Below are 9,699 nucleotides of genomic sequence, written 5' to 3'. Positions count from 1 at the left end.
TCACAGCGAGAAGCAGGCGAATTTCCACGACGACCTTTGAACATAAATAAATAGAATGCAAACTGATGTGGAAATGTGGAGAACCCAGCTAGCGACTGGAGAAAAATGAGCTGAGAAAAACACACACCCTGAAATGCCTCTCCTTATTTTGTAGCTCATCGGTTGAAATGTCAACACTTTCCTCCCTCCCAAAGAAAGAATGCAACTCACAAATCAGCACTTCAGCAAGAAAGGAGCTTTATTCATTTCCTAAGCATGGGAGCATCTTTACAAGCAAAATGTATGAAAAAAACGAAGGCTTCCCTGAGCCTCAGCGACTAGTCTCTGCAGAAGGGAGAAAGCTGGACGACATTAACTCTCACTTTGCAGGAGGTGGTAAACTTGGTCGGAGAGTATGTCCGTGTAGGTCTTAATCCTTGACACGCTGTTTTCGTACATGTTTCTGGAAAGGATAAAGGAAAGAAGGGTTGAAGATGGGTCGCCAGTGGCCACATCCACACCATATATATTTAAAGCATAGTGGCGCCGCTTGAAACACTCACGGGGTCCCCTTTTCCAAAGAATTCTGGGAGATGTAGTTTGTTAAAGGTGCAGGGAGTTGATAAGAGACCCCGCCCCTATTCCCCCAACAGATCCATAATTTACAGAGTTCCCTAGGAAGAGGGATTGGCTTGCGATACCACTCTGTGAATTGTAGCTCTGGAAGGGGAATAGCGGGCCTCCTAACACTCTAAGCACCCTTAACAAATGAGAGTTCCCAGGATTCTCTGGGGGAAGCCATGACAGTTTAAAGTGCTATCATAGTTCTGCAAATACAGATTTTGAACTCGGAGTGGACCCACTGAAATTAATAGATCTGAGTTAGTCATGTCCATCAATTTCAATTTCTGAGTATGAGTAACACTGGCTACAACCCGAAATTATTGGAAAACCTCCCTCCGTCCACCTCCTGGTTGTCCCCTGCCTTATTCTCACATTATTGGCTTTGTGACTTCCAGATTTTGGATTTTCTCTAGCCAGCCCTGGGCTGTGCTGGAAACTTGTTCCCAGGCCCCTGTGACTTTCTCCTTAACTTGAGCGAACAGTTCCGGCTCCTCGGCTTCTCGTTTCTGCAAGCGAGAGCTGGAGACTTCTGCAAAGAAAGGTGAACAGAAAAGAAAAAAAGGTAAACTGTTAAGATTTTGGGGACGAATTGCTTTATTTATTGTCTGCGTTTCTCGGGTGATTGAAATGGTGACTTTTGTTTTGAAGTTATTGTAAGCTCCTGGGAGCTTCCTGTTCAAAGAGAGATGTAAGTTCATTACGGGAAATGAAACCACGGTGTATTCAGTTTGGGCCTTTCCTTATGACCAGGGCCAGTCCATGGCATTTTGCCGCCTGAGGCGGAAGACAAGATGGCACCCCTACCATTCTGTATACAGAGGGTGACTAGGCTGGCTGTGAAATCTTACTTTAAAGCCGGCATGCGGATAACATCTCCCCGCACACCTGAGGGCAATACGCTAATTGTCAGAAATACCTTGGCTTAATGTGGATTGTGAACTCTTTGTGTCTCTTTTAATTGTGTGCCCAGGCAGAGACACACACACACACCCCGACCCCAAGGGCCACCCGGAAGAAATGAATGACTCGTGACAAGATGTTATGGGATTAAATTGGCCAAAACTTTATTTAAACTTTCAGATGTAGGAAGACCTTGGCTTAGGCATTGGGCGCGTATCTCTCCCAGTCCCCAGCTGGGGATCTGAAGAAGAAGAAGAAGAAGAAGAAGAAGAAGAAGAAGAAGAAGAAGAAGAAGAAGAAGAAGAAGAGTTTGGACTTGATATCCCACCTTTCATTCCCCTTAAGGAGTCTCAAAGTGGCTAACAACCTCCTTTCCCCTCCTCCCCCACAACAAACACTCTGTGAGGTGAGTGAGACTGAGAGACTTCAAAGAAGTGTGACTGGCCCAAGGTCACCCAGCAGCTGCATGTGGAGGAGCGGAGACGCGAACCCGGTTCCCCAGATTACGAGTCCACCGCTCTTAACCACTACACCATGCTGGCTCCCTGATCTGAGGCACATCAGGGTAATCAGGTCTGTCTGGATTGGCTCTGGAAGACACCATTTCACACCAATGATGGGGAGTCCACTGACAACCTTTCAGTGTATGGCCAGTGACTCCCCTCGGACTCAGCCCCTTTAACGGGGAACCCTGGGATTGCTGCCGTGGGGGGTAGGGTATGCATCACCACTTCACGCCCCCGCCTCCAGGGCCGTATTTAGGTTTGATGAGGCCCTAAGCTACTGAAGGTAATGGGGCCCTTTATATGTCCAGCTGTCCTTTGTCAACAACAAATTGCCGCTGTTTTTTGTGTTGAATATATGCTATATGGTAATTTATGGACCTAATAGGTATCTCAAGCCATTTGCACATTTTGCCATGCCACCAGTCCATGCAGAATGTAGGCACCCTATATACAGTGTTGCTGTATGTAGGTTTTATTTTAATTGTTTTTTATCTTACATTTTGGAAATGTACACCCAGTTGTTTTCTCCCTTTAATTTTTTTGGGGGCCCCCAAAAGAGAGTGGGACCCTAAGCAATAGCTTATTTAGCTTATACGTAAATCCAGCACTGCCCCCCCCATTTAGTTGTGACATCTGCTACGGGGAAGGCGAAACCTGCCAATGCAGAGAAATTCTTTCCCAGTCCCTTAACAGCGGGGGGGGGGGGGGCCTCTGGAGCTGACTGTGCGCTCTCAGGTAGGCTCCGCCCCTTTCAACTACGCAAATAGCTCCGCCTCCCCCTGCCACAGATAGGTTTGTTCGAACTGAGGCTTGGCGGGAACCCCAAAGGGCTGTGACATGGGGAGGCGGACCAGGAACTTCTGCCGTTGTCTCAGGGATCGGGGCGCCGCGTGTGGCCACACAAACGGCGCTTTCCAGTTTTGATGGGAGAGTGGTTATTCCACTGTGGCGTTCGCCTCCAGCTGCTGCTGCCCTCTCTTCCGTAAATCTGGAGATTCCCTATGCAATCAGTGTAGTTCTCTGGATTTTCAAAGCCAAAGGAATCTCCAGATTTAAGGAGGAGAAGTGTGACGTGGAGAAGGGGCAGGGCTGTCTTACCCATAGAGGCTAGTAGCGCAGGGCATCAGGGCGCCAAGTTCTGGAGGGCGCCAGGGAAGAGGCGAAGGCGGGATGCGGCATCAGCTCGCCACCCTCGCCCGCCTCCGCCATGCCGCACCGAAGCAGCGCCGCGCCCGGAGCCTCCGTCTGCCATGGCCACCACAGCACAAAGTGGCCAGCGGAGCCAGGAGGCGCTGCGTTCAGTCTCCGCCTCTTCCCCGGTGGAGGAGCCGCCCTCCAGCTGCTGCCCGCCTCCTCCAGCCCCACTGGCAGCGCCATCCTACCTAAAAAAACTCTGGGAAATGGGGGGTGGCGGCGCTGGAGGGAGCTTTGAACCACGGCACTGGATATGCTTAAGACGGCCCTGAGAAGGGGGAAGGAATTCAAGGAGATGCAAGGAATTTGTAATCCACATAAAGTCAAAGTATGGACGGGCCCCTAGGGACATGGGTGGCGCTGTGGGTTAAACCACAGAGCCTAGGACTTGCTGATCAGAAGGTCGGCGGTTCGAATCCCCGTGACGGGGTGAGCTCCCATTGCTCAGTCCCTGCTCCTGCCAACCTAGCAGTTCGAAAGCAAGTAGATAAATAGGCACTGCTCCGGCGGGAAGGTAAACGGCATTTCCGTGTGATGTTCTGGATCGCCAGAAGCGGCTTAGTCCTGCTGGCCACATGACCCGGAAGCTGTATGCCGGCTCCCTCAGCCAATAAAGCGAGATGAGCACCGCAACCCCAGAGTCGGTTCCGACTGGACCTAATACCTTTACCTTTATGGACGGGCCCTTATCCCTCAACAGGGAGGAATGGCAGGGGGCTCTGGAGGAACAGCCAAAGAACCGCCATCATTGTCCGTCCCCCCCCATCACCATAGCATCTGCAGCCTGAGACAGTTGCCTCAGTCTGCCTAATGGTAGCGTTGGTTCTGCTTACAAGAAGTAGGAGTGTAAATGAGGTGAAAGCTTTTTACATTTAGATCGTCAGCAATATACAGTGGTACCTCGGGTTAAGTACTTAATTCGTTCCGGAGGTCCGTTCTTAACCTGAAACTGTTCTTAACCTGAAGCACCACTTTAGCTAATGGGGCCTCCTGCTGCTGCCGCGCCGCCGAAGCACGATTTCTGTTCTCATCCTGAAGCAAAGTTCTTAACCTGAGGTACTATTTCTGGGTTAGCGGAGTCTGTAACCTGAAGCGTATGTAACCTGAAGTGTATGCAACCCAAGGTACCACTGTATAGTCTTTCCACGAGGACTAGTGGCAAATTATAGCCTTACCGAAAGGTTAAAACACACGTTTTCACTTCCACGTGTCTCAGTTCAGCATGCCATGAATGCCAAAAGATGCGTCTCACTCTGAAAAATGTTAATGTTTTCAGAACAAAAAGTTCTCATGGACAGATTCTGATTAAAGCTGCCACATCAGAATATATGATAGTACTGTTCCCCCCAGGCAGCAATTCAACAGGTGACCTCCTGCAATTAAGGATGGGGTTCCTGTACCTTTAATTAGGGTTGCCATATGTCCAGATTTTCCAGGATCTTAGACAAGTGAATCGAAAAATTGCTTTTTTAGGGGCATTTTTGAAAAGAAGCTCAAAAAAGCTCAACAACTTTTGGGGTGTCCTGGTTTTTACTTTTTGAAATATGGCAACCCTACCTTAACTGTGCAAAAAATTCGGAAGTGCAAGTTATCTTGCAAAGAGAACCAAAAGGCTGAAGCAGTGACATTCCACCTCTCACATAAATCTCCGTCTTCTGCATGCTGACTTGCATTTTATCAGCTTAGTGGGGTTTAGATGCATACAAACAGTAAAAAGCGCAGGGAACTTTCGGATTCATTGCAACCATTTGGGATGTGCCCTGTTCAAGGGCCCTTTCGCCTGATCCTATCTGCCTTTTACGCTGCACATCGGAACATAAAACCACTCATGATTTCCACTTTATCGGAGACTGCACAGTTGTCAACTGTTGTACACACCACAAACATTTAACACACACTTTTTTGCCGCCACCCCCCAAAAGCATCCTGGGAACAGCACATCATTAAACTGTGGAACTCTCTGCCACAGGAAGCAGTGGTGGCTGCCCACCTGCAGGCTTTAAATGAGGACTGGACCAATTCATGGAGGTGAGGGGCTATCAGTGGTTACTGGCCAAAATGGCCGTGCCTCTGCTGGAGCCATAGGAGGAGAAATGCTTTTGTGTTCAGGTCTTGTCTGTGTGTTTGGCATCTCGATGGCCGCTGTGAGAACAGGTTGCTGGACTAGAATGGGCCACTGGTCACTTTTTATGTTCTTATGATTCACCCCTCACAGAGCTACAGTTCCCAGCAGCCTTAAAGGTAAAGGTAAAGGTACCCCTGCCCATACGGGCCAGTCTTGCCAGACTCTAGGGTTGTGCGCTCATCTCACTCTATAGGCCGAGAGCCAGTGCTGTCCGCAGACACTTCCGGGTCACGTGGTCAGCGTGACGAAGCTGCTCTGGCGAGCCAGCGCAGCACACGGAACGCCGTTTACCTTCCCGCTAGTAAGCGGTCCCTATTTATCTACTTGCACCCGGAGGTGCTTTCGAACTGCTAGGTTGGCAGGCGCTGGGACCGAACGACGGGAGCGCACTCCGCCGCGGGGATTCAAACCGCCGACCTTTCGATCGGCAAGTCCTAGGCACTGAGGCTTTAACCCACAGCGCCACCCGCGTCCCAGCAGCCTTAACAAACTACAAATCCCAGCGATTTGGGTGCGCTCGCTTTCAATGTATGGCGCATACAGATATCCATATACAGACACGCCTTCTCAAATCAGCAATCGGAGGAAACTTGCCTGAGCAGAAAAGCACTAACAGGATCGACACGGCCACAAGTTTCAGATCCATTTTCACAACCGCCGCCTAGGATGTTGAAACACAAACATTCGCTTAAGTAAACCGGGTTAGGAAACAGGCAAAGCTGAGCCCCTCATGGGATATAGCGGGTCCTGCTGTTTCCCAGCCAAAACAAACCCCCCCCCCCAACATGCAGATCAGTCGGTAAAGCGTGAGATTCTTGATCTTGGGTCATGGGTTCAAGCCCCACGTTGGGCAAAAGGGGGTTGGACTAGATGACCCTTGTGGTCCCTTCCAACTCTACATTTCTATGATTCTATTATCTTTATTTTACTTTTTTTTAAATAAGAGAGCTAGTGCTGGACCTAGACTGTGGAGATACATTTCAAGTAATCTGCTATGAAGTTCGCAGAATGACCTGCGATCACTGTTTCTCGGTGCAGCCCACCTCACAGGGTCGTTGTGAGGATAAAGGGGCGGTGGTCTTGGATGAAGGGCAGGGCACAAGATCACAATCGATATCTTATTCATCCCTATCCACTTACTGCGGGGTCTGTCCCTGGAGTTACCGACCCAATGGCCATGATATGTGTTTGCTGAAACATTTTGAATCTCACAAATAAATTGTTGCCAGATAAAACACAGTCCTTTCTCACCCTCTGTGCTAGGAGGAAGGGTTGCAGTGTTTTTTATTTTTAAGTTGAATTCAGCCAATTGAGCAGATTCATCACAAACAAAAAAACACATTTTGCTTTTGTTGATGGAAGGCAAGCAACTCTGGCAATGTGCATTCTGCAGTGACCTCCTTTGCAATGTCATATTTTGAAATATTTCAGATGGCATTTTATCTTGTTAATTTGCATTATCTTGAATCTATACTTTATATTTGATTTTCTTTTGCAATGCTTTATTCTGGATTGGTTTTTTTTAAAAAATAAATATTGAATTTTATGTTACAAATTTAAATTCAAACATTAAACATCAACATCCTCATTTAGGAGTTCCTGAATGCTTCGACTTCCCTCCACCTTTCTGTGGTTACCATTGTCAATCTTTTTCTTTTTAACCACTTCCTTTAATTTTCTCTATTTATTTATTTTTAAATAATCCGTTTCTACCATAGTTTTTCATACTATTCTGGTAAACCGCTTTGAGATTTTTTATATATATTGTTTTCATTTCTACACCGGTGTGTATATATATATATACCGGTGTAGAAATGAAAACAATTTGATTGGTCCTAAAAAAACAGGATGCTGGACTAGATCATTTCGACCTGATCCAATTAATCTTCTTATGTGCTTAATGAAGCTACCATAAATTCACAGTACACATTTCGATGTATAATGCTGAAGGCTGCCGTTCAGCAAAGCCGAGGCGGGGAACATGTGACTGGACTACAACTCCCATCATACCTGACCGCTGGCTGGGGCTGATGGGAGTTGGAGTCCAACAAAGCATCTGATGGGCCACAGATCCTCCAGCCTTGCAAGAACGGCTGCAAACTTTTCAATAGCCTCTGCCTTTCGTATCTCTAACATCTGTCCGAGATGCAGGGATTAAGCAGGTGAAGCTCTCCCCGGCATTAGATATTTAGTGGGAAACTTGCTATGTTTCGGCGTGGAAACACGTTAAAGCCACAAGAGCATGTCCGGTGGAACAGACTCCCACAAGATCTAAGTGAGAGTCCTGCATTGCAGTGGGTTGGACTAGATGACCCGGGGGGGGGGAGTCCCTTCCAGCTCTACAGTTCTATGATTCTATGAAATACGGCGAAATAGTAGAAATGGAGACTTACCTCTCAGTTTAAATTGCCACGTTTCTTCTTTGCTGTTAGGGAGACCTAAAACTAAGCACAGAAGATATGCAAGTAAACAGAGCCCATTAGGGACAACGGTTATTCCCCTTTTGGAATCAGAGGTCAGCCCTTGACCTCCTTAGAAACAAGAATTCCAAAAAGCCTGTTTGATTTCCTACCTTGTTCTCAAATATGCAAAAATATAAATGGACTGTGGGCAAGGCATCCGAGGACAACAGACAACATTTTTTTAAAAAAGGTGGGAGAATTATAACACCAGTTCCTAAATTCTGCAACACTCCCCTTCCCCCGGCATTGGTCCCTGGGTCTCCAAGGTGCACATCTTAATGTGATGGATCTCCCCGTTGGGTCCTCAACTTCCTCATCTGTTGCATGGGTACAGGAGTCAAACACGCAGACGACTTCTCTCCCCCATTTCCCCGTCAAACCTGGCTCCTGCTGGTCTTTCCAAAGGTACAAAGGAGATGGCCACAGAGTTAAGCCCCTGAGTAGACAAGCACACTCACTCTCTGCAGCCGCCGCCGTCTGTGTTACCCTTCCCTGTCCCAGAATTAGCCACCGCGCTTTTATATGAGACGGCGCTCTTGCACCCACAGCCCCACCTTCTCCCACAATCCTCCTGGCCAAATGGCACATCCCCTGACATGTCCAAAGTTCAAGCAAACAGGTCTGAGCTGCAACACCGATGGACGAGAGTTTCCAGCGAATATTCGCCTTTGTGAGCCAGCAGACTGTGGGGCTCAGCTGAACAAGAGTTGGGACACTGCCCATTGATAAAGTTATCCCATCCATTACCAACTATGGAGCCCTGAGAGTTTAGGACATGAAGCAGAGCCCTTCTGGATCAGATCAAAGGTCCACCTAGCCCAGGGTGTTCCAAACTTGTGTCTCCAACTGTTTTTCGGACTACAGTTCCCATCATCCCTGACCACTGGCCCTGCTAGCCAGGGATGATGGGAGTTGTAGTCCAAAAACCGCTGGAGACCCAAGTTTGAGAAACGCCGATCTAGGCCAACGTCCCATTCTCACAGTGGTCAGATAGATGCTTTTGGAGGCCCCTCTCGGAGTGCAACAGTGTTCTCCCCATCTTGGGATTCGCAGAAACTGATACCCAGAGACATACTGCCTCCCACAGGGGCTGTTAGCTACTGGCAAGCCATGGGCCTAATCCGCATGGAACCAGCCCTCCATATTAGCAGCTTAAAATGCAGTGAGGTCACAGGAGGCAGGGATGTCTTCGCCTGATACACAGGACCTCCAGGGGTCCTGAATTTCCAGTCCCGGAATTACAAAAGCCGCCCTGGCTTCTGATTTGATCCCAGAAGGTCCCTATTTCCCCTGCCAGCGCTGAGTTCTGGGAGCAGGAAGAGCCGGCGTTTGTCCAAAGTGATGACGATGGCGGCTGTGAGGGAGCATCTCATTGCCTCTCCATGGCTGCCGCTGCCAGCCTCCTCCCTTGGGCAACTCATAATAATAATAATAATAATAATAATAATAATAATAATAATAGTTAATTTTATTTATACCTCGCCCTCCCTGGCCAGAGCCGGGCTCAGGGCGGCTAACACCAATAAAATTAAAAACATAATAGGGGGAAAAGAGAGGGGGGAACCAATTTAAAATAAAGGTTAAAATGCAATTTAAAAAGCAGCCTCATTTTAAAATAGCTGATAAATCAAGACCATAAGGGGAGGGAAACATAAGGGTCAGACCAAGTCCAAACCAAAGGCCAGGCGGAACAGCTCTGTCTTGCAGGCCCTGCGGAAAGATGTCAAATCCCGCAGGGCCCTAGTCTCTTGTGACAGAGCGTTCCACCACGTCGGGGCCAGTACTGAAAAGGCCCTGGCCCTAGTTGAGACCAATCTAACCACTTTGCGGCTCAGGACCTCCAAAGTGTAGTTATTTGTGGACCTTAAGGTCCTCCGCGGGGCATACCAGCTGCTGGAGAGCAGAGCAG

At 48.3% G+C, this 9,699-nt stretch overlaps 1 protein-coding gene across 2 annotated transcripts; it reads right to left on the bottom strand.

Annotated features, from left to right (window-relative positions):
- Positions 1 to 220: 220 nt before the first annotated feature.
- On the bottom strand, positions 221 to 8,285 carry LOC310684799 (apolipoprotein C-II-like). 2 transcript variants are annotated; one of them, XM_083456395.1, is made up of 5 exons: positions 8,249 to 8,285; positions 7,722 to 7,772; positions 5,923 to 5,989; positions 976 to 1,132; positions 221 to 442 (listed from the first exon to the last, which is right to left on the bottom strand). In XM_083456395.1, the coding sequence occupies exons 3-5, from the start codon at positions 5,972 to 5,974 to the stop codon at positions 352 to 354; spliced, it is 300 nt and encodes a 99-aa protein (XP_083312521.1). In that variant the 5' UTR covers positions 5,975 to 5,989; positions 7,722 to 7,772; positions 8,249 to 8,285; the 3' UTR covers positions 221 to 351. The 2 variants fall into 2 exon arrangements, with proteins under 2 accessions (XP_083312521.1, XP_083312522.1); XM_083456396.1 differs by having other exon boundaries at positions 8,171 to 8,279.
- Positions 8,286 to 9,699: the final 1,414 nt, after the last annotated feature.

This window comes from Podarcis tiliguerta, assembly GCF_965153285.1.
Source record: "Podarcis tiliguerta genome assembly, chromosome: 8".
NCBI lineage: Eukaryota > Metazoa > Chordata > Lepidosauria > Squamata > Lacertidae > Podarcis > Podarcis tiliguerta.
The sequence above is the reverse complement of the archived record's forward strand: the minus strand, read 5'-3'. Positions and strand labels throughout refer to the sequence as shown.